Source organism: Cervus canadensis, chromosome 29, assembly GCF_019320065.1.
Source record: "Cervus canadensis isolate Bull #8, Minnesota chromosome 29, ASM1932006v1, whole genome shotgun sequence".
NCBI classification, from domain to species: Eukaryota; Metazoa; Chordata; class Mammalia; order Artiodactyla; family Cervidae; genus Cervus; species Cervus canadensis.
The window spans coordinates 39,501,033-39,528,574 of NC_057414.1; the positions used below are offsets into that span (position 1 = coordinate 39,501,033).

The window sequence follows — 27,542 nt, forward strand, 5'->3', positions numbered from 1 at the left end:
TTAGGGATTTAAAACATGTGACTGCATTATCCACTAGAAAAAACTTTTTTTAAAGGTTTCAACAGTCATCACACTGGAAGACTGAGAGCTTCAGAAATATTTCACACAAGAAATAGCAGGATCTACCCGATCCCTCTGGATCTAGACACCACAAATGGTATGGTCCAGGGTTTTACCCAGATTTAATAGACCCTCAACTATTAATGTTTCTATGAAGGTTGTACCAAAATATGAGTTTTAGACTTAAGGACAGACAAGAACTACTGTCACATGACTTAGACAATCTCAACATCTCATGGCGTCCAAGAAGATTGCTCCCTACAATGTCTTCTGTTTAATTTCTAGCTAAATATCTCAGTAGTTACTGTATTAGGTCTCTCTGCTATAGTAAAAAAGGAAAACAGTTTTCTTTATGGTGATGACAGTCATCCTGTGTCTGCTGAAAAGGAGTCTCAAAAATGAGCTAATCTCCTAGCTAACTACTGTAGGAAGCAGCAGCTTAGCACTGATTATACCATAACTAAGATTGTGTCTGGCAGGTGTTCACCTCTGAATAAATAGTTATTCTTTTAAAAAATAAAGTAAGACCAGTAAAACAATCCCTGAAGTAATTAGGGGAACATTTGCAGAAACAGCTTCAGAATGCAGTTCTTAATAAATTTAAATGTTCTACAAAAACTACATGAAGGTCTTTTTCTGGATTACCCCTAAACAGTCTCAGGCTAATGTCTTATCTAGGTTATACAGGGCAGAGCTGTAGGATCTCAACCAAGTCACTGTACAAGTATATGCTTGAGAAAATACAATGTCTAGGAAATTTTTTTTAACTCTCAGAAATGTTATCAACTCTACTTAAAGGTCCCCCACAATGAAGTTTATGTGGTTCTCAACCAAGCACTTGCCAAATATTCACAAGTCACACACTATTTGCAATGTAACATCCTCAATTTGCTCTTCACTCAAAACCCTTCAGCAACTTGTTTTAAAGGTTCCCTAAAATTACAAAATACCCGTACACACATACCTTTGCAGAGCTAACAAGAATTCATCAACAACCCTCCTAATGACTACAGGTCCCTTAAAAGACACACAAAGGCAAGCTATTAACATATTTTTAAAGTGAAATAAAAAAGGAAATTTTTATTTCTCAAATCCTTCCTTTTTTAAAAACAACCTCATAAAAATTCACTTTTAAATAATTAGGATCATGCAATATATGCTACTCTGTACTTTCCACATTTAACAACATATCATGAACATCTTTCTGTGGAAATACAGATATATCCATCTATCTACTTTTACCTTTCAAATGATTTATTTTCATCCCTTTGTGAGATGTACTGTAATTAAACCAATTCCTCAGAAATATATATTTAGGTTGCTTCCAATAATTCACTATTATAATAATGCAGCAGTGGTACTATCCTTGTCCACATATTTTTATCTACTTATATATGGATAGTTCCTAAGGAAAATTTCCTAAAAGTGAAATACTGGATCAAAAGATGTGAACATTTACAATGCTGCTACTGTGGTACAGACTATACAAATTTGTACCAACACATTTGCACTTTCTTGATTACAGTTAGGCAACACATATTTTCATGAATTATGTCTTGACCATCTGTATTTCTTCCTTTGGGACTTGCCTTTTCATGTAGCAAAAGAGGATTTTAACCCTAAAAATGTGTTTTACAGTTTTATCATGCATAGTGAATAATTATGAGACTGCTGTTGCCGCAAAGTCACTTCAGTCGTGCCCGACTCTGTGCGACCCCATCCCTGGGATTCTCCAGGCAAGAACACTGGAGTGGGTTGCCATTTCCTTCTCCAATGCATAAAAGTGAAAAGTGAAAGTGAAGTCTCTCAGTCATGTCTGACTCTTCGCGACCCCATGGACTGCAGCCTACCAGGCTCCTCCGTCCGTTGCTTATATAGAATTTGTTCCCTATTTTATAATATGAAGCTTAGCACCCTTAATGTTTAGTGACAAACCCTTCATATCTGTAAATCCATGTACTCTGGAGTGTCCCCTGCTAAAATGCATGTCTATCTGGAATCTCAGAATATCTTATTTAAAAATAGAGGCTTTACAGATGTAATAAGTTGAGATCATACTGGATGAGAGTGGGACCTAAATTCAAAGAGCAGCATCCTTGCAAGAAGAGAGAACACAGGGAAGGTGGCCATGTGAGCACAGAGGCAGAGAGCAGAGTGATGAAACTAAAAGTCAAGGAATGCCAAAGACTGCCAGCAACCACCAAGAGAAGAGACAGATTCCCCTCAAGAGCCTCCAAGAGGAACCTAGCCTGACAACACCCTGATTTTGGAATTCTGGTCTCCTGAACTGCTAGCGGATGAATTTCTTAAGAAATCTAGTTTATGGTACTTTTTTACAGCAGTTCCTAGGAAACTAACATAAAATACATACCCAAGAGTGATAGAAAATTTCAAAAGTCAAGGTTACAGAACTTTAAAAAGCTCTTCCTGTTTCCTAGAATAACATGATGAAAATTAATTTTAAAACAGAATATTCTGAAATATTTAGATGCTTAATAATATGAAGGAATGTCATGTTTGTATATTATGTATGTTTATGCCCAATAACCTGAAACCACCCTAAAGCAAGACAAAGGTATGAGGAGTCACTCCCACCCACCCTCTCTTAAACATCTTCAATTAAGATTCCACTGGATAGTTTCCCTACCAGTAATGAATATACCAGATCTCAGATTTGGTAAATGCATGTCTAATAATGCAACGTTAAAATCCTAAACAACACCTCACCTACAAACTCAACTTTCTTACCTACTCAACTCAGAGAACTCACTCACAACTGCTTCTGTTTCAGCACCAGTTGTTGCCTAAGCAGATTTCTCTCCAAAGGCAGACCCCAACCTAGGGTTTCTGAACTGCCAACCTATAGGCTGTGAAAGTTTCCCACTCAGGAAAGCTGCCAACCACATAAAATGTCACATAGGTGACCAACAGAAGGTAAAGGTAAGCCTTTCAGACTCAATTTTTTTTTTGCAACAGTAAGACCAGCTGGAATGTAAATCTTAAGCTGAACGAGCATATTAACTTTCTTGAATCCACTGAGTTACATAAATTGAAAATTATGCATTTTATGTTTAATACGAAGTAATAAAAAACTTCCACTTCACAAGGCAAGTTCCAGTAACTAAGCAGTGTAAATCCTCTATGTGACTTGCCCAGTACAGCAGAACTTCTTCTACAACTATGAGCAAGAAGGATCTGGATGTGGGTCTCTGTCCCACCACCTACTAGCTGAGTACTCTGAGCAAGTTATGTAACTTTGCTAAGCCAGTTTCTTCATTCGTAAGATAAGGGAAATAATATCAGTTCCATGGAATTACTGGGAGCATTAAGTATAAAAGTAACTAGCATAGTGCTGGTGCTCAGTCACTCTAGTTGTGTCTGACTCTGCAACCCCATGGACTGTAGCCTGCTAGGCTCCTCTGTCCCTGGGATTCTCCAGGCAGGAATACTGGAGTGGGCTGCCATTTCCTACTCCACATAGTGTTGCTGCTATGGTCTGAATGTCCGTGTCCTTCCAAAACTCACATGTTGAAATTCTAACCCCTAAAGGTGATAGTATTAGTAGGCAGGGCCTTTGGGAAGTGATTAGTCATGAGAGTGAAGCCAAGTGGGATCAATGCTCCTATGAAAGAGATCCTACCACGCTCCCTAGCCCATTCCCCCCAAGAGGATATAACCAGAAGTTTTGAGGCCAGAAAGACAACCTCCCCGGATCATGCTGGCACTCAGATCTTGGAAATCCAGCCTCCAAAACTATGAGAAATGAATTTCTGTTTTTTATAAACTACCCAGTCTATGGTATTTTGTCACAGCACCCTGGAGAGACTGACAGCGGGGAACACAAACGGCCTCTAAAAATGGCAGCGATTATTATTTCAACTTTACTAGGAACCTAAGAAGCTCCAATGGGCTTCCCTGGTGGCTCAGTGATAAAGAATCCATCTGCCCATGCAGGAGACGTGGGTTCAATCTCAGGGGATCGGAAATATCCCCTAGAGAAGGAAACGACAACCCTCTCCAGTATTCTTGCTGGGAAATCCCCTGGACAGAGGAGTCTGGTGGGCTACAGTCCATGGGGTCGCAAAAATAGTCAGACTGGACTTAGTGACTGAAAACAACAAAAGAAGCTGAGATTAATTTATAAACAAAAGTGCTTGGTTAAACCCATGTGTAAACTGAGGACTAGCTATTAAATGACTCAAGGTTTCAGTGAGTCAGGATCAAAAATAAGACAATGGAACTCAAGAGTCCCACCTCTGATTCCTCTAAGCTACCATCTGGTTACCACTTCCTGATAGTAACTCATGACCCAGCACCAAGTCTGCTATAATCACAAATAAGATGAAAACAATAGCCATGCCATGCATCATACTACCTTTGTTTGGGACTTTAGTTTTACTTCATAAAAATGAGCTGACTAATGTTAAGTCTTCCTTTATCTAGCATTTTTATCTCTTGTAAACCAGGAATCACAACATCATTCTTAGAAAGATCATTAATGGGTATTACCACAACCATTTCAGATGGAGAAACTAAGATAATATAATTCTGATGGTCACACTAAGGTAGGAGAAAAAAACTAAACTAGACTGTAAACACTATTCTTTCTAAAGGAACATAGTATTTCTGTTAAGGACTTACTGTTCACAATTGATATTTTCTGGTCACTCTTTTTAATTCCAAAGATAAAAATCACATGTATAAATAACATCATTTGCAACACACCTTTCAATTTGCCATCAAAGTCAGGGCTTGTGGCCACCTGGAGTCCAGGATGTGGTAGTAGAAAACAGGAGACGCTGGAGAAACATGAATGGATGTGATTCCGGACATTCTGAATTTCTTCATGTTGATGTTCTTTTACCTGCCAATAAAGGCCAACAATTTACAAACAACCATGTGTTTTTCCTAACTAGCACTCACTAGTATAGGACAAAGAGAAGAAGACTTTCCAACTCCAAAAGATCATAGTGGCCCAGGTGTTGTCCAGTGAGGAAACTCAGAACCCTGAGAAGCAATAAATGAATAAATTTGATTAACTACAGCTTGGTTCCTAGAGCTATCGAAGAACAGGCACTACAGAGTTTCTTAAAAGAGTATTGCACAAGACTTAGGAAGAACAAGGAAAGATTTGTGGGCACGAAGGACATGGAAAGGCTTGTGGGCATAAACCAGTAAGCAGTGACTGACTGTGTTTTAATTTTGGAAAACAGGCTAAGCCTGTTTGTATCCACACCAGAAACCAAAAACACATATGGACTCATGTGAATTGTGAAATGGAAATTGCAATCAAAGCTTGGGCTTTTGCCTGGGGTTTTTCTCTCCAATCCCTGTGAGTTATATACACAGGTTCTATAACCTTACCATGAATAATATCAGTTTGTGCTAATTAATAATTCCTAAGTGTTTAACACACAATGTAATTTTCCATCATCTGCTTTAAACACAGTGGTGGAGAGTGGTTTAGTCGCTAAGTTGTGTCCGACTCCCGTGACCCCACGGACTATCGCCAGCCAGACTCCTCTGTCCATGGGATTTCCCAGGCAAGAATACTGGAGTAGGTTGCCATTTCTTTCTCCAGAGGATCTTCCTGATCCAGCAATTGAACCCAGGTCTCCTGCAGTGCAGGCAGATTCTTTACCAACTGAGCTAAGAGGGAATCCCTTTAAATATAGTAGCTAAAGGCAAATGAGAAAGTTATCACTACTTTTAGGTAATTCCTCAGAAGACTGTATTTCTATTTACCTGTAGACGCTTTTCCAAAAATGACATTCCTCCCTGTAATCCATAGTTGTATTCATAAGGGAAACTCCAGTCTCGAACCAGGAACATCAGTGTCTATTTAGAAAAAGAGCAGAACACATTATAAAACTACATAAATGTATTTTCAAAATAACCATTGAAATACTTCTTCGCAAAATGCCAGCTTCTTCAAAAGGGGCAAGAAAATGTGCTAAAGGATTTATCTACCCAATCCTACCCTGTAATGTCTTAGAAACCCTATAAAGACTAGAAGGACATGCATAAGCCATTTGTGAGGTCAGTATATCTCATCTGATATTTTTGTCCTTATGGGTTAAGAGAAGAGATTGATGAAAACAGACTGATGAGAAAATGCTACATTCAGGGGTCTGCTCAAAAGGCAAGTATGAAGAATAAGGTGAAGGACAAGAAAAAAAAGAGCACTAGCTATTCATAAAATGAGATCTGTTAACGTCAGACAGGAAAAAAAAACTAAAATAAAAACAATGCTTAGAGATCCTTTAATCTTACTGAGGCTACTGTGCATTTTCATCCTCATAAAGCAGTTAGCTAAAGCTGGGGTCAGTAAACGTTTTCCGTAAAGGGCCAGAGAGTAAATATCTCAGACTGTTGTAGCAAGAAGCAGCCATGGACAATACAAATAAGTGTAGCTGTGTTCCAATAAAGCGTTCACTATGGCCAACTGACATTTAAATTTCAGATTATTTCCACATATCATGAAATATTATTCCTCTTTTGATTTTTTTAACCATTTAAAAATGTAAAAAAGAAAACACTCCTAACTCACAGGTCATATAAAAACAGTCAGTCAGCCATATTTGGCCTGTGGATTATAGTTTGCTCATCTATGAACTAAAACAAAGATGTGACTTATATTTACAGTTAACAGTCTACCTGGAAGGGTTTTTGGAAAATTTCATCCATCGCCAGACGACCATATTCTGTGAAGAGCTTTAAAAAAGAAGAGTTATGGTTTGTAAAGCAATATTACATAAAGCATTTTAATGGCTATTCTGTAGCAAATAATTCTTTTAACAGACTAAATACTATTTATATGAGACCAAAATTCTACACTCCCACAGGAATCACGAACCTTAAAATAATCTAGACTATTCCTCTCTCACAAATTCCTTGTCCCAATTCATTAGCAGACCCAAAATCCAACCATGTGCAACTTCCACGTGGCTTACAACATTGTGACAGCTTCTCACTGTGTCAGCCCCAGACTCTCCTCAACACAGAGGCCACAGTGGTTAGTCAGACCACATGATGCCTCTGCTCGAAACCCTTCAACCTCATTGAGAATAAAAGCCAGACCCTACAGTGTGATCTGGCCACACTGGCCCTCCTTGATATTCCTCAAACTCGCTGCGTGCACTGCCATCCTGGGGCCTTTGTTCTGATGCCTCCTTCTGCCTGCAATGTTCTTCCCCCAGACACCTGAACAGCTACATCGCTCCTTCAGGTATTTACTCCAATGACTCCTTTCTAATGAAGCTTCTCATGGCCATCTACCTAAAAACATTACACCTCTCCACCCAGTATTTCCTATCCCATGTCCTTTCAAATTTTTCTCCTCACTTGTGTATACACTGTACCTTTACTTATCTTGCTTAGTAACAGTCTTCACTACTAGCACTTAAGGTCTATGAGGGAAGGATGTTCTGTGCACTGTGGGGCCTCCAGCACCGAGGACAGCACGTGCCAGACCTGCAGGATGCGTGCCATGTGAATGACCCAGTGAATGAATCCTTTAGAGTTAGGGTTTACCCGTTTACCTCTATTTCTTCATGAAGTTGCACCAAAAAGTACAGCAAAATGAAGTGCAAAAGTCATAAACTCACAGGACAGAGAGGAAGAGAAAGGGTTTGAAAAAGAAGAGTTGTCACAAACACTCTGGAAGGAGAACAAATGAGAACTGTCTTGGGTTTTGGCTTTCTCCACCCCGCTAAGAATAAGAAATCTATGAGGCAGGGGCCAAAAAGTAACAAGCAGAGTCTCTCAGCAGAATCCCTGAAAGGCTCAGAAATTAAAGCACCAGTTACCCTGAAAGAGGAGGTGAGGGAGCGGGGCTGACGACTAAGGAAACAGTTGGAAGTCTGTATATATAATTATATACACATATCACGTCCAGCTTACCCAACCAGAGGTGATACATTTCTACTGTTTTAAGTCACCCAGGTTACGGCACTCTGTGACGTGCGTGCAGCGGTCCTGAGGCATCACTCAGGCCTCGTCGTCTCTGCACCCTCTCACTGCCGGGACTACAAATCCCATAAGGAATCAGGTCTAGCTCACACACTAGTGTTATCACACACATGGCCCACTGCCTCACACTGACTGTTGCTGTTGTTTGGTTGCTCAGTCGGGTCTCTTTGAGACCCCACAGACTGTAGCCCACCAGGCTCCTCTGTCCATGGGGTTTCCCAGGCAAGAATACCGGAGTGGGTTGCCTTTTGCTGACCCAGGGGATCTCCCTGACCCAGGGGTCAAACTCATGTCCACTGGCAGGTGGACTCTTTCCCACTGATCGACCAGGGAAGCCCTCACACAAATTAGGTATTCCAAAAAATGTGTGAAAGAAAGGAGCTTACACAGGAGTCAGTTTCGGGTGAAAAGGTATCAAACTCAAGTTTTGATGGCTACGTATCGCGGAGCAACCGCTCTCCACCACCGAGTGATGGCACTGGTGTAGAACCACCAATTAGGAAGCACAAGTAAGTGCTAACAGTAACATTCAGAGCCAAAATTTCAGATTTATACTGTTCTTTTTAAAAGGAATATAAATTAAAACTAATTCAAGATAATCTCCATAATAAATGACACCCCCACTCTCGTATTCTGATACATTTCTTGAATGTCAGTGGGAGGAGTAGAATTCGAGAAGCATGCCAGACTGCACCCAACTCTGGGATACCCAATGAAGAGGATTTCACAGGAAAAACGTGTAAGAACAGCTGCTATGGAGAAGAGAGGACATGACTAATAACAGCACCAGGTTTAATAAGTAACAGCTAGCACATATTAAGCACATACTATTTTCCAGGCAATGACCCTATGCCTTTGATAAATATTAATTTATTTAGCCTCACGTGAATTATTGCAGTAGGTTCATAAGCAGTCTCACTGAATGCATCATTGCACCTCTAAAAATATACTCTAAACACAACAGTCACCATGATCCTTTTATCACATGTCAAACAATATCACTCCTCTGATGTAAACACGGCTCCCATCTCACCCAGAGGAAAAGCCCACTTCCTTACAAAGCAGGGCATCACTGGAAGCTGAGTGCCTGCCTCTCTGATGCCCTTCTCCTGTCTCACCCTCCAACCTCACCCACTGGCCTCCCTGCTATTCCTGGATCCCACCAAGGACACTCCACCTCAAGGTCTCTCTTCCTGCTGTTTCCTCCCCTGCACCACTTTCCCCCCAAAATATCTGCAGGATTTACCTACTCCCTTTTTTCGGTCCCCTGCTTAACTCAGTAAGAGCATCCCTGACCACTCCAATCATAGATACACAGAGTGAAGGATTACCATGAACCCACACCTTCCTCCACATTTCAATCTTTTGCTGAAACTATCCATCAGTTGTAAAACGCACCTTGGCCTTAAAACTTTTAAATGACATTATTAACATTTTTATGAGGAATACATACCTGCAGCTGTTGAAGATCATCTTCTTGAATGTTCTGGGACAAATTATAAATCTAGAAAACAAAAATTCAGATTGATACTACTCTAGTCTACTTCAGATGAATCCCAAGTAAGTCTAAAGCAGTGAACAGAAGCTTGTACAGTTAAAGGTCTGCATATAAGAATACGAGGTCTATTTAAACAGTAATATTATCTGTCTTTTTGGAGAACTATGCATATAAGGTTGAAATCGCATAATTCTTCCTTTATAGTTTAAAATACAGTTTTCTTACTTTTTTCACCAAATCTACATTTCCTGTATAATGCAACTGATTTAACTTCAATTTCCACTTTTCAGACTTTTCCTGGAATATACTGTATATATTTATGACCAAAGTGGAAAAATATTATGTAAAATAATTATGTAAAATAATTTAGGCTGCTTCTTGAGCTTATAAGAGCTTCACTTATATCTGTAGTATAAAAAGAACATTTACATATCACCATAGGAATTCTGATAACAGAACAATAGCTGAAACTAGATGTGTCCTCTTCATCTTATTTCTTCTACAAAATTTTTTCCTCGTCAACTGGTTTTACCTGAACAGAGCTAGTCATGGTGCTCAGAGCAAAGATGGTGGCACAGTCTTTCACAGTGGACTGGCTGTCAAATGCCCCCTGGGTATCCATCAGAACAACTGCAACCTATAAAACACACACACAAAATATGTTACAGTGAGAAGGAGGAAGCACATGCTTGTAGGTTCTATCAGAAAAACACAATTACAGTTAACCCTTGAACAACACAGGTTTGAACTACACGGGTCCACTTGTATGCAGATTTTTTTCAATAAAGGTAAGTATTTAGATGCCTTGCTTTTTTGACAAGAGAACTTTGCTGGAAAAGATTATCTGCTCTGACAGACAGTACAGAACAGAGGTGCACAGAGCAATATGAAAAGAGAGGAAAATCACCCTAACAATCAAGACAGCCAAATGTTGAAGCCAATTAGCTCACTTTTCAAGCCAGTCCTGTGGATGTTTTTGTTGTTGAAAAACAAATTTAAAATATTGACTTAGTTTAAACTCAGGCATTATCCAATAAAAATAAAACGCATGGCCTTTTTGGCATTTCCCTGCAAAGCTGAATACTTCTCTTTAATTTATAGGATTTTCTGGTCATTTGATAAAAGAAAAACAAACATTGATTTCAATCTTTATGAAAAAGAGACCACACCACAGATGCCAAATGAAAGCAACAGAATCAAAGCTATCGTTCACTCTATGTAACTAGGTTTCATGAAGCCTCATACTTTCCAAAAAGAACTTAATGACCCAGTCCCACCTTAAAAGGGAAATTTGAGTAAAATGTTAAAAAAAAAAAAAGATGTAGTACCTATCATCCTTATATAACTTGCAATAATTGAAAAAAATATCTGCACTCCCACATTCACTGCAGCATTATTCACAATAACCAAGGTATGGAAACAGGCTAAATGTTGTTTGACTGATGAATGAATAAACAAAATGGAGTATATATCCATACACTGGATTATTTTACCATGGAAATGAGTCAAGTCTCAATATATGTTACATCATGGTAGGGCCTTGAGGGCACTGGGCTGGCTGGGAGAGGTCATACAAAAGACCCATATTTTATACGATTCCATTTGTATGAAACAGCAAACATGGAGGAGGAAAGGAGATCAGTTGTGGCCAGGGGCTGGGAGAGGAGGGAAATGGGACGTGACTGAGTTTCTTTGTGGGGGTGATGAAAATGTTCTGGCATTAGATGGTAATATTTGCACAGTCTTGTAAGTGTACTAAAAATAGCTGAATTACACACTTTGAAAGGATGAATTTTATTGTAGGCAAATTATATCTCAATGAAAAAGAAAATCATAACATCTGCTAATAAGAAAAATGAGGCTAACTAGAGGGAAAAAGAAGAAATACTAAAGAGAAGCTCTTTAAGGAGTGGGAGTCATATGTATACTTAAAGTGCTGGATATTTGGAGGGAAATGGTATTCATATATCATGTAGTAGAACAGTAAAATGCCCTAACAACCTTCAAGAACAGTTTGGCAATGGTGAGAAATAGAGGAAATGGGTATTCTCGGACCCAGTAATTCCACTTTTAAGAGACTTTCCAATGTTTTTTTTACTAGAACCCACAGTAAGAAATATATTTTGCATTACAATCAAATATGCACATCCATAAAGCTGAAACTTAATTTTTATCTGTTCTATATATACTCTAATACTTTCTAGTTCTTATTTTTAAAAAACTGGTCAGAATAGTCCAAGTTCGATGCATTAGACAGGGCACTCAAAGCTGGTACACTGGGACAACCCAGAGGGATGGGATGGGGAGGGAGGTGGGACGGGGACTCGGGATGGGGGACACACATACACCTGTGTTCAAAATTCTCCAAGCCAGGCTTCAACAATATGTGAACCGTGAACTTCCAGACATTCAAGCTGGTTTTAGAAAAGGCAGAGGAACCAGAGATCAAATTGCCAACATCCACTGGATCACTGAAAAAGCAAGAGAGTTCCAGAAAAACATGTACTTCTGCTTTATTGACTACGCCAAAGTCTTTGACTGTGTGGATCACAACAAATTCTGGAAAATTCTGAAAGAGATGGGAATACCAGACCATCTGACTTGCCTCTTGAGAAATCTGTATGCAGGTCAGGAAGCAACAGCTAGAACTGAACAAGAACAACAGACTGGTTCCAAATCGGGAAGGAGTATGTCAAGGCTGTATACTGCCACCCTGCTTATTTAACTTATATGCAGAGTACTTCATGAGAAACGCTGGGCTGGAGGAAGCACAAGCTGGAATCAAGACTGCTGGGAGAAATATCAACAACCTCAGATATGCAGATGACACCACCCTTATGGCAGAAAGTGAAGAAGAACTAAAGAGCCTCTTGATACAAGTGAAAGAAGAAGAGTGAAAAAGTTGACTTAAAGCTCAACATTCAGAAAACTAAGCCCATGGCATCTGGTCCCATCACTTCATGGCAAACAGATGGGTAAACAGTGGAAACAGTGGCTGACTTTATTTTTCTGGGCTCCAAAATCACTGCAGATGGTGACTGCAGCCATGAAATTAAAAGATGCTTGCTCCTTGGAAGAAAAGCTATGACCAACCAAGAGAGCATATTAAAAAGCAGAGACATTACTTTGCCAACAAAGGTCCATCTAGTCAAGGCTATGGTTTTTCCAGTAGTCATGTATGGTGTGAGAGTTGGAATATAAAGAAAGCTGAGCAGTGAAGAATTGATGCTTTTGAACCGTGGTGTTGGAGAAGACTCTTGAGAGTCCCTTAGACTGCAAGGAGATCCAACCAGTCCATCCTAAAGGAGATCAGTCCTGAATATTCACTGGAAGGACTGATGTTGAAGCTGAAACTCCAATACTTTGGCCACCTGATGCGAAGAACTGACTCATTTGAAAAGTCCCTGATGCTGGGAAAGACTGAAAGCAGGAGAAGGGGACGACAGAGGATGAGATGGTTGGATGGCATCACCGACTCAATGGACATGAGTTTGAGTAAACTCTGGGAGTTGGTGATGGACAGGGAGGCCTGGCATGCTGCAGTCCATAGGGTTGCAGAATTGGACATGACTGAGTGACTGAACTGAACTGTACACCCGTGGCTGATTTATGTCAATGTATGGCAAAAACCACCACAATATTGTAAAGTAATTAGTCTCCAATTAAAATAAATAAATTAATTTTAAAAAATAAAATGAAAAACTAATATAAAAAAACTGGTCATAAGCAATAAATTGATTTCTCTATACTTTATTGGGTCATGGACACAGTTCAAAAACTGTGGCCTGGAGACATGCTTGCACACTACTCACAAAAACATTTTTCAGGCTGTTCACTATAGCAGGAATTACAAAATGAAAAAAAGAAACAATCTAAATGCCCACCAATAGGGAAATCGGTAAACAAAATATGACATATTCATTTGATGATTACTATCCCTGGTGGCTCAGATAATAAAGAATCTGCCTGAATTCAGGAGACTCGGGATTCAGTCTCTGGGTTGGGAAGATCCCCTGGAGAAGGAAATGGCAACCTACTCTGGTATTGTGGTCTGGAGAATTCCATGGACAGAAAAGCCTGGTGAGCTACAGTCCATGGGGTCACAATGAGTCAGACATGATTGAGCAACTAACACTTTATGAAACAACAGTTGCACGACACTGGGCATCAGGTAACAAAGGATAATGATCCTTGAGAGAAAGAAAACAGATGAGGTCAGCCCTACAGGTGACACAGCTAACTGGCTAAGGCACAAGGCCGGGGAGCCCAGGCAGAGCCAAGAGTCCCTGAGTTGAGAAAATACAGCTGAGAGTCAGGGAGACCAAGGCAACGGCACTCTCAGGCAGAGCACCTGAGAGGAGAGGGCTACAGAGACAAAGAACACCATGGATCGCAGAGAGGCCCCATCAACTGTTCAGCTGAGTCTTGACAAGCTCATGTGAGTAAGAAAATTACCTGACGCTGGAGAAAGGAGCTATTCAAAAGGCTTAGGGGGAAGAGTACTCACTGCTCACAGAGGGCCAAGAATAGCACCTCTTCCCTCCAGTCAGACGACAAAAGCCCTGTAATTCTAAAGTCTTGCCTCATTAGTAAGGAGCAAATAGCTCTAGATTAATAAAGCTGTCTCATTTAACAAACCCTAAAATTTAAAAGCAAGACCAAAAAGGATCCATCAGCTTCCAAATTTCTTAAATGCATCCCATATAACACGCTAAGTATTTTATGGGAATTCAAAAATATCCAGCATCCAACTAGTTAAAATTCACACCTCTGGCATCCAATCAAAAGTTTGCAGGCATGCAAAGATATCACCCAAATGAGCATGCAAAGATATCACCCAAATGAGAAAAATCAATTAAAACTAACCCAGGACTGTCACAGATGTAAAACTAATAGAAAATGACTCTAAAACAGTATTCTGTATATCTGTACTTCATACATTCAAAAAGTTAAGTGCCATAAAAAACATTTAAACTTCTGAAGATGAAAATCTCAATGTCTGAAATGAAAAACACACTAGATGAGGGACATCCCTGATGGTCCAGCGGGTAAGACTCCACACTCCCAGTGCAGGGGGCCTGGCTTCAGTCCCTAGTCAGGGAACTAGATACCACATGTATGCCACAACTAAGCCCCCATGCCATGAGAAAGATCCCATGAGCCACAACTAAGACTCAGTACAGTGAAAATAAATAATAAAGAAAAAAATACACTATATGGGATTAACAACAGATTTAAAAGATTGGTGAACTAGAAGACTTAGCAACAGAAACTATCCAAAAGGAAGCAGAGAAATAAAATTTTTTTAAATGAACGGAGCATCAGTGAGCTATGGGACAACCTAAACAGCCTGACATACATGTAATAGGAATCCCCAAAGAGGATAAGGGACAAAAAAATATTTGAAGAAGCAATGGCCCCCCAAATGTTTGAATTTTATAAAAATTATAAACCTGCAGACTCAAAAAGCTCAACAAAATTCAAACACAAGAAACATAAAGAGAAGTGCACAAAGACGTATCATAATCCAATTGCTAAAAAAATAATAATAATAATGATAAAGAAAAAATTTTTAAAGCAACCAGACTAAAAAGACACATTAAGCACAGAGACAAACAAAAATAAGGATAACAGTAGATTTCTCAGCAGAAACAATGTCAGCAGAAAGGCAGGGGACTGACATCTCTGAAGCATGGAAAGACAAAACTCCCATCCTAGAATTCTATACCCAGCATAAATATTTTCAAATACTTTTCAGACACAGAACAAAAGCTAAAAGAATTCTGCACCGAAGAGTAGCACTACAACAGCTTTTAAAGGAAGTCCTTCAAGCGGAAGGAAAAATGAACACAAACAATAGATAGAAATCTGGATGCAAAAAGTGAAGTACAGTTAATGGTAACTGCACGTGTAAGTACATGGCTTTTTTCTTATTATTTAAATATCTTTGAAAGATAACTGACCATTTAAACATAAATAAATAAAAGTAAAAACAATGTTATTATAATAAAATATATGACAAAAGCACAAAAGTTGGGAGGGGAGAAATGGAATATCAATTGTATCTTAATAAAGCTGCTAAAAAAAAATTAAAGAACGGATAAAACAATATCTAAAGATTCTTCCAAGCAAAAGTTTCTAACGTTCTATTTCAAAAAATCCTCATTCTCCTCCATTCTCTTCCTACCCACCGCCTTGCCCCCACAGCTTGTGGGATCTTAATACTCTGACCAGGAATTGAACATGTGCACTCAGCAGTGGTCACACAGAGCCCCAACCACTGGACTGCCAGGCAATTCTCTACATTCTCTTCCTTTAAAAAAAAAAAGTATAATAATCTCCCTATTTTGCTACACATTTTTTTGTATGCATATCTAAGCATTTAAAAAAAAAATTAGAGGGTTTTCTAATATACCTTTTCCTGAAACTTCACTAAAACAGAGAGAAACAAAATATTTAAAGAAATAATAAGGAAATTCATAAAATAAAACAGAAGCTGTGGAAACAGTGATCAAGAGTCATGCATCAATTCTCCATCTCCCAAAATATTTAATAACTTAACATCAAGGAAAAGGCTGAAACTGAACAACGTGAAGGGGAGATACGAAATCTTAAGCCTTGGAAAGACTCAAAAAATGAGAGGCACAAACAACCGTGAAAACATGCTTTAGGGTGAGACTAAAAACAGAAGGAAGGGGTTAAAGTCTGTTTAAGAAATAGTCATAACCCCAAATTCTCTCTTTCCACTTGAGGAGACACATACCTTGCCCCAGCTGACCCTTACAAAGAAATCTGGGGAGAAGGTCTACAACTGAAGCTTATGAGGTTCATGAGATGAGCTGCTGACAGCTGGAGGGGTGGGTGGAGTGAATGATTACAGAAGAGTGTAAAGTAACTTCTGAACAGTTGAGAGCATTAGCCTCTGGGAAGTGAAAATGAGCAGAGAGAGGACTAGTCATCTTAGAAGCCTTATGTTACCCCTGACCTTTTAAACTACATTCATGCATTATTTTTAAATCTTGAACTTATATCATTTTGATAAAAATCATTTTAACTGGATTATCAGACTACACATTAGTTTTCATTTCACTGTGTTTGTTAGTTTGAAAGTCTTTTTCTTCCTTACCTTCTTTCCACCTGGCTTCTCCACAGTGAAAACCTCACTCCAGATCTGAATTCCAGTGGTTTCTGGGTCAGAGCCCCCTCGCCATGAAAACCCTGTCAACGGTTCTTCTGGGTCACCCAGCCAGTTTGAATGGCCACCTTCCTTCTATAGGAGAAATAAGAAATTTCCATTAAAAGTTATTCAAGTAACTTTACACATCAAGGGTAACTCATGAGGTGAGTTTGCTCTTTTGGACACAGAAGTCTCCACTTGCTAATCTGAAATGAAGTAATTCTACCTTACCTGGAAATATAAGTATCGTAGCATGAAGTCCAGCAAGAAGGACTTGCCCTTTCGGAAGGCGCCGGCCACCGACACCACCACCACATCAAGCTCTCGGATGTGGTCCTGTAAGAGGATGCTGGCCAAGGCTTTCTCCTCTAGCTCAAAGGAATGTTGGTCTTTCTGAACCAAAACAACCTGCACTGGACCAGGCTTTCCGCTCTCCATAGCATCACCTATGTTGTTACAGAGATTAAAAAAAAAGTTTCAAATATATGTATTTTTAGCATGGAAGAGTAAAAACTTTTTAAACAGAGCACAAAGGCACCCAACCATAAAAGAAAAAAAAAAAAAAAAGATTAATTAGACTTCATTACAATTAAGAATTTTGTTCATTAAAAGACACCATTAAGGGAGTAAAAATGCAAGTTACAGGCTAAAAGAAAATATTTTAACACCTAAATCCAAAGGACTCATATCCAGAATCATTATAGAAATCCCAAAGAAAGATACAACTATTCCACCTTTAAAATGAGTAATAAGCAAAAGATTATGAACAGGCATTTCATTTAAAAAGGATATCCAAGTGGTCAATAAGCATATGAAAAGGTTCTATACCATCATTTAACAAGGAAATGTAAATCAAAACCATAAGGAGACACCACCGCTTGCCCATCAGAATGGTACAACTGTAATTCTCATACACTCTGATGGGAATGGAACCACTCTGAAAAACTGTTAGGCAGTATCTACTAAAACTAAACATAACTATGACCCAGCCAATTCCACTGCTAGGTATATACCTAAGAGAAATAAATGTGTACATCCATCAAAAAACATATACACAAGAATGTTCACACCAGCTTCATTTAAAATGGTCCAAAACTGAAAATAAACCAAAAGTCCACCAAGAGTAGAAAGGGCACCTGCCACTGCCAAGCCTTTCACATACATCATTTTACTTAATCCTTAGAACTCTACGAGGTAAATAATACCACTCCATTTTTAAAATAAAGAAACTAAGGCCTACAAAAGTTAAGTAACAGTTCCCAACGGGTCCTAGAGAAAACTTGAAAACATCTGTAGGTGACTATGCTTTGCAGATCACTCTTAAAAACCTAGTCAAGGTTTTAGAGGCAAGCAATTCTTTAGATCAAAATTAACACTAACTCGTAGTTTCTCTTCTAGAGTTAAAAACACAAAGATATTCTTTGAAATTCAGAGCCACTTAGCTATGAGGATTTATGGAAAGTTTACAAAAAAAAAAAGCAAAGCAGCAGTGGAGCCTATGAAATGAGGCAAAGCACTACTACCTGTTCTAAAGGAGACGTTCTTAAGTAGTTAAAAGGACACTGTTGTTGTTTAGTTGCTAAGTCACGTCCGATTCTTTGTGACCCCATGGACTAGACCGCCAGGCTCCTTTATCCATGGAATTCTCCAGGTAAGAATACTGAAGTGGCTTGCCATTTCCTTCTCTAGGAGATCTTCCCGACCCAGGGATCAAACCCATGTTTCCTGCATTAGCAAGCAGATTCTAATAACTGGGTATTTAATGAATTATATTAGGATATTATGAATGAGTATTAGGAAACAAAACCATGTTTTAGTGGATTATTGCTTAGAAGGAGGCTAAGTTAAAAAAAAAAAACTAATGAATTTAAAGTAAATTGAAGGACAAATATTAAGTTGAGCATAGTAGAGGTAGGTAGATATGGCCAAAATCATACATATGGTCCCAGAAACCCTTTCATCTGGGAAGCACTGAAGGCTGAATGATCACAGCAGGCAAAGTAGACAGAACAGCCTGACTGCCAGACTCTACCCTTTAAGTACGCACTGCTGCCCAGTTTTTAAACTTACAGTATCAGACAGCAACAAAAGGCCTACCCGCTTTTTACTTTTTTTGCGAACTACTGGAAAACAACCTGTAACGATAGATTAAATGTCATGCTGGCATTATAATACACAGATACTAACACTTTTCTTTCCCATTATTTCCCATTACAAAAAGGAAACATTTTTGTGAATAATCTCTTGGAGTTCTTATTGACATAACAGCAGGTGAATCCGGGGCCTGAAGACCTTCAGTCTTTCATATAAAAGAACAAAAGAGAACAATTTATTCATACCTTATGGATAAGGCACAGGGTTAAGTGCTGTGCAATACTCAACGCAGTACCAAGGTCCCTGAGATGGCTGGTTGCTCCCCCAACATCCATTTTTCTCCTGCTGCTATGGTAATATTTTTAGCTGGGCACATAAATGCTCAGAAGAAACACATTCCCAAACCAACCCTGTATGCAGGGTATCACTATGTGCCTAAGTTCTGACTGGAAATGACGCAGCAACTTTCAGATCATGCATCTTCCCCCTTCTTGCTGGCTAGATGCAAAAGCAGGAGCAAGTCACCCTGGACCAGGCATGTGAGGCTAACACCTCAACGAGAGAGGCAGGGCTGAGACTCAGTGTCACAGAACCGCCACTGCGGGCTCACTTTCACATGGAAGGAAAACGTCTACCTTGTTTAAAGCACTTATTTGGAGGGTCTATGAGGTACAGCCAAACCGAGTAACCAGTACAATAGTCCCCCAGGGCTTCACAATTAACTTCATGGTACCGGTTCTTTCCATTTCATCTATTTCACCATTAAAGTTTACTGAGCAATGTGAATTTCCTACAGAAAGCAGGCACACAATAAACAACTGTTAAATAAGAATGAATATGTATGTAATATAGTTGAAAGCTGCCACCCTAAGGATGCAGGTGGTACTCTCAGGGCAACAGGCATGGAAGATAACGTTACCTGGACTACAAACAAGATAGAAAAATTCCGTGACAAAAATGTATGCAGTTGTACACAATGAATTGCACTTCAAGAAAAGATGAAGACCACTAAGGACAGTGTTTTTTTTTTTTTAAAAAAAGATAAAACCTTTCCTCATCTCTTCCTCTTTCTGCCTACAGTAAAGTGAAAAGGAAGAGAACCAGGCTATATTTAGTTAAGGGAGTTGGGGAGATCCTGCATTTCTCTCTGACAGTATACTAGGCACACAGGACTTTAAAAGATCTTGGTTTGGGTCCACTTAAGGGAAAAATCATTTTGAACTATACACATTAATCATTCAAACAGAGGTGCTCACTTTTCACCACACCATCTTTATCTCTCACTTCCTAAGACAATAAAACTATATATTATTGATCATCCAAGTAAAAATCTTATTTTTAGGTATCATGTAAATGTCCTTTGCTCATTTATCTTTGCATCTCAGATCCCCCCAATCCCGTAAAGCCCTTAAGCAAAACCTCAGGGCCCTCTCCTTTAGCCATGCCAGCTTCCAACAGTTCCTGCCTATCAGGTTGATCATTCAAGTCAACATCTCCAGAGTGCTGCTTTGACTTGTCACCTCATTCCCTAGGGCTGAACACCTTCATTACAGTACCTAAACATACCATGAGAGCAACTATGTAACAAAACAATCAAAAACATTTTCTGGATTGATGGCTCAAAGCTAAAATCTTAATTCTGTAAGTCAAAGCCTTTCACCATTCACCCTACTGCCTTAGTTTCTCTAATTCTTTATTCTCCTCATCCTCCCAGGTAAATTTATACTCCTTCTAGGAGAAAGTTAGGATCCAGGTGCTATTCTAATTTCAAAATTTCAAATATACAGCCTATTCAACTATTTGTTTCCACGGCCTGAAATGTGCCTTCCGCTTGACTCCAGCAAACACTTGCTCATCCTTCATCACTCACCTGCACCCTCCCTCAGGCCTGACCTCCCATCCAGTCCTCTCATAGTCCATCACTTTACACTAAAAAGCAATCAAGAGAGTCCTCAGGGCTTGAATCCTTACTTTCTCTCACCTCCAGAATGCAAGCTCCGTGAGGACAGAAATTTTTGTCTCTTTTGTTCAATGCTATGTCCCCCAAGAACCAGAACAGTGCACACAGAGAGGAGATATCCAGTAAATATTTGCATAATAAACAAGCAAACTCCACCTCTTAGTCACAATGTGATTGTGGATAAATATCTATTTGTAGTTCCATTTATTTATAAAACTAACACCATCTCAAAGCAACAGTGTATGACACACACTGTAAGCGTGCTCAGTCACATCCGACTCTTTGCAATCCCACTAACGGTAGCCTGCCAGGCTCCTCTGTCCATGGGATTTCCCAGGCAAGAATACTGGAGTGGGTTGCCATTTCCTTCTCCAGGGGACATTCCCAACCCAGGGATCAAAACCAGGTCTCCTGTGGCTCCTGCATTAGCAGGTGAATTCTTTAACACTGAGCCACCTGTGAAGTCCATATGACACATATTATGGACTCAATCAAATGAACCTGTTTTCCTATTTCCACTACTAGTAAATACTATTGGGAGGTTGGGGGGAGGTTGAAGAGGGAGGGGACATGTGTATACCTATGGCTGATTCATGCTGATGTATGGCAGAAACCAACACAATATTGCAAAGCTATTATCCTTCTATTTAAAATAAATTAATTAAAAAACAATACTAGTACATACTATTATTCTACTTGGGGCTTCCCTTGTGGCTCAGCTGGTAAAGAATCTGCCTGCAATGTGGGAGACCTGGGTTTGATCCCTGGGTCAGGAAGAACCCCCCTGGAGAATGGAAAGGCTGCCCACTCCAGTATGCTGGCCTGGAAAATTCCATGGACTATATATAGCCCATGGGGTGGCAAAGAGTCGGGCATGACTGAGCAACCTTCACTGATTATTCCACTCATTACAACTTTATATTGTAATGAGCTCCTGGGGAGTTAAGGAAACTGTCACATTCAGGCCTAGTATCTACCATAGAATAATAGCTTCCTAATATTGTGAACACTAAACCTAACAGTACATATAAAGAATTGTGGTAAAAGTCAGTTTCTCCCCTTCCTCCTCCCAGTCTCCTTTCTGTCATCGTCAGCCTCCTTGAATGTCTTCATGCACTCAACTACCCATTCCCTTCTCATCACCTTGCCATCTGACTTTCCTCTCAGTCTCTGTTGAAACCATTCTCTAGTTCATCAGTGACCTCACCTGCCAAATGCAATAGATCTTTCTTGATTCTCATTCAACCCTACACCTGTGATAACACACAATGGCCAACGACTTCTAACACTTCTTAAAACCTTTGGACTCTACAATACTGCCCACTCCTCCTTCCCTTCCAGCCTCTTTATCAACCCCTTTTCAGCCTGTGATACCCACCAATGCCCCGCTTTAGCCTCGGGGTGCAGTTCTCATCCTCTCCCTGATTGAGCTCTCTACTCGTTAATTTCACTGAAGCTGAAACTCGCTCAGTCCGTGTCTGACTCTTTGCGACCCCATGGACTATACAGAATATATATATATTCTCCAGGCCAGAATACTGGAGTGGTTAGTCTTTCCCTTCTTCAGGGGATCTTCCCAACCCAGGGATCGAACCCAGGTCTCCTGCATTGCAGGCAGATTCTTTACCAGCTGAGCCACAAGGGAAGCCCATTAATTAATTAATTTCACTACACCCTCTATTTTGGTGATGCAACTTCATTAATTTCTAACCTGCACTTGGATCCAAATGTGCAACTGCCTAAGGCACACCTTCATCTGGATATTGCACCATCAGCCCACTCTCGGAGGAGTATTACATAAAAATAAATGGATGTAAGAGTCAGAGGACAAGTTCCTGTTCCAGTTCTCCCACTAACAACCTGTGTGATTCTGGGCATGTCCAGCCTTCAGTCTCAACAGTAAAATGAGTGGAGATTAAACCTCTACCATTTTATAACTCTGCATATAGTATCATTAGCCATTTAGTGTCATCAAAGTGAATCCTGTCAGCTACTCCACTCTTTCAAATCTCTACCTTTCAGCCTCCACCTCTCTCCTGACTCATAAGCAATGTACCACCAAACCCTATCATTTCTTCCATCTCTAACTTCAGCTCCTGGTTTGGCAAAGATTGTTATGCAAGTGAAGGAGTATGTACAGGAGGGAGGCCTTCCCTAACAATCAGGAAAGGCCAGACTTCAGGGCCCAGTTTCGTACTAACTCTAACACCATGAGTAAATCATTTCACTTACCTGTGTCTCCGTTTCTTCCTCAAAATCAGGCAGTTAGGTAAAGCCATTTTCCAGCTCTAAAATTCAATGCCTCTTGAAAAACTGAAAATTTCCTGAATTATCTAAATTGGCCAAACTTGTTACAGAACCTATTCATGCTTTAGGTTAAGTTAAATTGTATAGGCCTGGCTAAAGAACAGATCAAAATTCATGATTAAAAAAAAAGCAACCTGCACAGAAAGGACTCCACAAAAGAGGTTTCTTTAAGGGGGAGGGACACCCCATTTGCAGTGAAATTACTTTCATTTCTCAAGAATCATACTGGATGGAGATCTAACCTCCAGGGATGGTGCTAGAAAAACCTTTACATGGCAACCTTATATGCCTTCTCCCTTAGCAAAGCAATCATTTTCCAAATTGACATTTTCTGAGTAACACTCACTTACATGAACAATAAATATTTGTTTAGTATATGAAGAGTTCATGCTTTATTATGTTCACTTACATGAACAGATGTGACATTTTATACACATACAAAAGATATGCCTGACCTCCGTATACATTTTTTTTTTGGGGGGGGTGGGGGGAGGCGCACCACAGAACTTGTGGGATCCCAGTTCCCAGACCATCCGTTTACATTTAAGTAAACTTATAAACCTAAGTTTAGGAAAAACTGAAGTTTGGTGAACTTAAAACCTAATTTCAAAAAAAAAGGTGAGTGGTAAAACTATTATACTGCCAATTATTAGTGCTGTAAATAGCTCAAAGTAATACTGTATCAGTCATCATTTCAAAGTATGTAGAAATGTTGAAAATATTTGGATAATTATAAAGGATTCCAATAATTGACATGGAAGTTTTTTCTAAGTACTTTTAAAGCACTGACTTAGCCTCTCCTTTTTAATACACACCTTAATCCAGATTAATCACTAAGTTTAAATGCTTATTTAATCGATGTATAACTGGACTCAATGGACGTGAGTTTGAGCAAACTCCAGGAAATGGTGAAGGACAGCGAAGCCTGGCATGCCGCAGTCCATGGGGTCGCAAAGAGTCCAACACAACTTAGCAACTGAACAACTTCACCAAAAGGACAGACAAATAGAATGGCTGAAAGACTAACAAGTGAAATTAATTATTATTGGGGAAAATTTGTACAGACTATGCAAATTACAACGCTAATTCTTCCTAGATTTCTGAATTTTTAAAGAACAGAAGAAAACAACGTAGCAGCACAGGCTAAATAAAAGTAGATAAGGTTACTGAATTATAAGTGGCCTTTCTGACCCTATGGAAAACACACATTTTAAGAAACAAGTTCTATCAGAAAAAGCATTATGGGGGAAAGAAGTTTAAATGCTCCTCAAATATTTGAAACCAGTGATAAACTCAACGAAACCAGTTATTTGGAAGCAATCACAATTGCTATTTCAGGTAATTCAGACAGAAGTTTGTAGATCAATTGAAGAGTTTAGAACAGGGTTTCTCAACCTCAGCACCACTGGTATTTGGGTGGATAACTCTTTGTTGTGGGGAACTATCCCACTCACTGTAGGATATTTAGCAGCATCTCTCACCTCTTCTCACCAGGTATCAATTGCGCTCCGTCTTGATTGGGAGACCCAAACATGTCTCCAGGCATTGCTAAGTGTCCCAACCAGGCAAAACCACCCTGGGTTAAAAACCACTGGGGCAGAGCGAGTCTCAGTTCTCATTCTTACTGTCCAGAGAGTTCTGAAAAGCAAATCCTAACTATACTTAAAGAAACATTTCACTGAGCAGCGTGCATGACTCAGGGTAAAGTTATGACCTGAGTTTTCCATTCTCCTTTTGAAATAGCACATTTTCTAAAGAGCAAAAGCAACACACCCAAAAACAGAAGCATACCATTTTCATGCCTCGTTCTTGCTGGCAGTCTTTTAAAGTTCCCAGTTCACAGAGAACGCCAAAGAAAACACATCATCATATACAAAGATACATGGAAGCTCTCAGCCAACTCTACTACTGGGTGTGGCTCCTTTTTGCTGATGGTGGGAGTGCCTTTTGTCTCAAGGCGGTATATTGGTAGATACACATATATTTCTAAGGTTGTTTCCATGAAAATACTATTTAAACACAATTCAATACAATACTAGGGGAAATTTACATTCTAATTAATTAAAAGGTTTACGAGGAAGATTATTTTCATCTGTCATAGGGAATTTTTGTATTTTAGCACAGGTAGTGGTTTGGTCACTAAGTCATGTACAACTCTTGCAAGTCTGTGGACTGTGGCCTGCCGGTCTCCTCTGTCCACGGAATTCTCTTGGCAAGAATACTGGAGTGGGTTGCCATTTCCTTCTCCAGGGGATCTTCCCAACCCAGGAATGGAACCCAGGTCTCCTGCGCTGCAGGCAGATTCTTTACCTACTGAGCTATGAGGGAAGCCTCCACAGAATGCTTAGCACACAGAATGCTGAACAGAAGCACTTTTTCTTAATTAAGAATTTTGCAGTGCTTCATGGATTTATGAAAATTAATTATGTCAGAAATGCAGAGACTGAATCTAAAATGAGAAAAAATCTTTTTAATAGGAAGAATTCAATAGTCACCTTATTTGACTTCACCCTAAAAATAAGAACACCAGCAAAATCAACCTGGCTACCTGAAGGTTTTAATTATCTGTATTCCAGTTGAATAAGACTTTCTTAACTGGCAATATTTGACTTGGATTCCTTATCATTTCAAAACATAAAGAATTAATCTACTTCTCTGCTTTTTCACCTACTATGTCTATAAAATCTACTTTCTAATTTGTAATATACTTTAGCCTCCTTATGGACTGTAGCCCACCAGGCTCTTCTGTTCATGGGATTTTTCAGGCAAGAATACTGGAGTAGGTTGCCATTTCCTCCTCCAGAGGATCTTCCCAACTCAGGGATGGAACCCCCATCCCCTGTCTCCTGCATTGCAGGTGGATTCTTTACCCGCCAAGCCATTGGGGACGCCCAGAAGAGTAACAACTCAATACAAAAATATTGACATTACAAATTATACTTCCTATAATGCAATAAATCAATTCAAATTAAGCAACCACCTATAGGGAAATTTGATTATCTATTAATATAAAAATCAAATTACTTGGGTTTTAGGAACTTTTTCACTAGTACCTGGCCCCTCAATGAGTTAAATCAGAATCTGTGAGTGAGCTCCAAGCACTGGCAGGTTTTAAAAACCCCAAGTTATTCTAAAGTGCAGCAGAGCTGGGAACCACAGCTCTACAGCAACTAAAAGATTTTTTTTCCTTTTAACTAAAAGCTTTCCCATCATGTTTCCCCTTGATATTTTTTAGAGAATATGCTCTTAGAATCTCAGAGTCAGAAAATGTTTTAAAATTCAGACTAACGATAAACTATAGTTGTGTCTTTTAAACAATTTCTCAATATGAAACACAAGGCCACAGAAACTTTAAAGGCATGCCTAGTCATCAGAGGTAAACTTTAAACCAATTCTCAAACAAGTTCACACACCCTAGAGTTCCCTAATATTTCAAAGAAATATTAGACTATATGACCAAATTGTGAGCAACGGCTACCACTGAGGAACTGGGGAGATAGAGGAGACATTTCTTCTTACAAGTCTCCATTATTTCATTTTAAATAATTAGTGTGAGTATATCTTTTATGACTTAGGAATCATAAAAATGAAAAACTGCATGTGCTATGCCTTAGAAAACCAATTCTACAAAAGCCTACTCTCAGCAGGGAAGACTGCCCTGCTGCTATCTATGGGTCACAAAGGATGGGACATGACTGAGCGACTGAACAACAAGCCCTGTTGAGTGAAAACTAAAACAATTATGCTAGCACTCGTCATCACATTTCTCCTCTACTACTTTTTTTAACTTTATGACTACAATAAGACAGTAAACAATAGCTAATAAAACAACCTGCTCTGCGAACATAATACCTCATTAGATAGAGATCGTCAGTCAAGCGTTTCCTTAACAGGTGTTAACGCAGCAACAGAGATTTCTACACTATGAGCTAGTTTCTGTGGGGACTGAAAAAAAAAGCACTCATTTGAAACTCAACACTGCAATGCTGAATACGTGTCTCGGCTTAAAACTATGTAGGTTTTGATTCTCCAAAAGCCAGCCAGAATGTGAAACCACATTTTTGGTCCGTTAGTTCTTTTCTCTCCTTCCCAAAACATTCTACCCAACTTCGTGTTCAAATTTCAGGGCTGGGATTTATTGAAGTCTTCAATGTTCTGTTGTTGCCTTTAGATTTCGCAAAGGAAACGTCTGGCCATTTCAACAGCACACAAAAATAGTCAGGTAAAATGACAGATGAAATCAAAACCCACGAATTTCTGGTGACCATTTGTTTTTATTTAATACTTTCACTATTTTTTTTTTTACTTTCACTATTTTTTTATGTCTTCAAGAAAGCAAAAGAACGTATTGTACCACACGTACTAAAAGAACTTCTTAAAAATCAATTTAGGCCACATTCTCTTATCTCCTTTAGGGAGATAAGTGTGGGTTGAAAATCAACCTTCCTATTACTTCTTGTAACTCAAGGTCGGTA

General features: G+C 39.3%; 1 protein-coding gene across 1 annotated transcript in view; it reads right to left on the reverse strand.

Moving 5' to 3' along the window:
- Positions 1–27,542, reverse strand: part of ATL3 (atlastin GTPase 3) — a 41,490-nt gene that overhangs the window by 13,082 nt on the left and 866 nt on the right. The window contains exons 2-8 of the mRNA XM_043451598.1: positions 16,938–17,152; positions 16,656–16,799; positions 10,062–10,166; positions 9,485–9,535; positions 6,718–6,774; positions 5,806–5,898; positions 4,786–4,924 (exon numbers count right to left, since the gene is read on the reverse strand). Of these exons, the coding sequence (XP_043307533.1) occupies positions 4,786–4,924; positions 5,806–5,898; positions 6,718–6,774; positions 9,485–9,535; positions 10,062–10,166; positions 16,656–16,799; positions 16,938–17,152 (804 nt within the window). The remainder of the gene's footprint in view (positions 1–4,785; positions 4,925–5,805; positions 5,899–6,717; positions 6,775–9,484; positions 9,536–10,061; positions 10,167–16,655; positions 16,800–16,937; positions 17,153–27,542) is intronic.